This window comes from Myotis brandtii, unplaced genomic scaffold, assembly GCF_000412655.1.
Source record: "Myotis brandtii unplaced genomic scaffold, ASM41265v1 scaffold2089, whole genome shotgun sequence".
Taxonomy (NCBI): domain Eukaryota; kingdom Metazoa; phylum Chordata; class Mammalia; order Chiroptera; family Vespertilionidae; genus Myotis; species Myotis brandtii.
Genome location: NW_005357800.1, coordinates 191,017 through 192,420, shown reverse-complemented (window position 1 = coordinate 192,420; position 1,404 = coordinate 191,017). Strand labels below are relative to the sequence as shown.

Here is a 1,404-nt window from a genome sequence, read left to right as displayed (position 1 = left end):
GGCACAGCTATGACTGTGGGGTCGAGGGCATGCAGCTGCTGGTGCTCCCCCCGGAAGGCCGCACTGTGCGGTTCAAGGTGATGGGTGAGTGCCCGCTGACTCGGGGACCCCATGCCCTGGCTGCAGGGGGGCTGGGGCCCTCTCCCTGTCGCAGGGACAGGAAGAGGAGGGGCCTCTCCCCACCACACAGGGAGGGGGAGGAAGGCTGGTCCCTGCCTCAGTTTCCCTAGTCCCCCAGGCAGCGTCGCTGTGCCAGTTGGTGCCACCTGGCCACTGTGCGAGCGGCAGGGCCCGGGCTCTGAGGCCCAGTGGGCCTGCCCACCGCTCTCGGGGGCAGGGTGCGGCCGCGGGGAGAAGAGGGAGGGGGGTTTCCAATCAGCTTCCAGCTCTGTGAGCGGCCGGCCGGGCTCCCGCTGGGCTTTGACTCTAGCCCCTCGGCTGTGTGACCTTAAACGTCCACTGGGCCCCTCGGAGCGTCCGTTCCTTATCCGTAAGATGGGCAAGGTGTGCCCTGAGGCCTGAACCCACGCAGGGGACATGCCCACCCCAGGGGGTGCCCTGGCTGTGCCGGGCTGACCTGGGAGGTGGACGCGGAGCAGGTGTGCCCAGGTGAAGTGGCTGCAAACCCCGGTTAACCTGGCGAACACTCAGCGCAGCCCCAGGTGCCCGTCCTCACGGGGGGCGCCACCGGGGAGGCTCCCCACTCCCTCCGGCCTCAGCTGCCTCGCCCAGGACGGGGAGGACTCGGTTGGAAAGAACGGACAACACGCAGCCCAATGCCCGGGACCTACTTATTTCCCCGCCACTTCTTCGTCCCCACCCGCGGCTGAGCGCTGTCAAGGGGAACCGAGCTAGAAAGAGCCTAAGACCAGGGCAAGCCACCCGCCCCTCACAGAGGTGGAAACTCGGACAGAGAGGCCAAGGGGCTTGCCCAAGGCCACACAGCACGCAGCTAGCAAAGCTGAGGCTGGAACCCGGTCTCTGCTCCTGAACCGGGAGGAGTCTTCTCAGCAGACCCCACCGCCTGTGGCTTCAGCCTCCAGCCTCTCTCCCCTGCCCTCAGCCCCTCTCCCCTCCTCTCCAGCCTCTCTCCCCTGCCCTCAGCCCCTCTCCCCTCCCCTCCAACCTCTCTCTCCTCTCCCACTGCAGATGAATTTGGGAACCAATTTGAGGTGAACAACTGCTCCAGCTGCTACCACTGGGTCACGGCCAAGCCCCAGGGGCCTGCAGTCTTCTCTGCTGATTACAAAGGCTGCCACGTGCTGGAGAAGGTGGGCCCACCCCCTCTCTGGGGGGTGTCCCAGGGCTGGGGGCCAGCTTGGCCTCTCACGGCGTCAGGCTGGGAGGCCCCACATGGGCCAGGGCTGCACCCACAGCACTCAGGGAGCAGGTGGGCGAGGGGGA

General features: G+C 67.2%; 1 protein-coding gene across 1 annotated transcript in view; it reads left to right on the top strand.

The window, feature by feature from the left end:
• ZP1 (zona pellucida glycoprotein 1 (sperm receptor)) overlaps window positions 1-1,404 on the top strand; it is a 9,873-nt gene that overhangs the window by 1,091 nt on the left and 7,378 nt on the right. Inside the window, exons 2-3 of the mRNA XM_014539193.1 lie at window positions 8-84; window positions 1,150-1,271. Coding sequence (XP_014394679.1) covers window positions 8-84; window positions 1,150-1,271 — 199 coding nt within the window. The remainder of the gene's footprint in view (window positions 1-7; window positions 85-1,149; window positions 1,272-1,404) is intronic.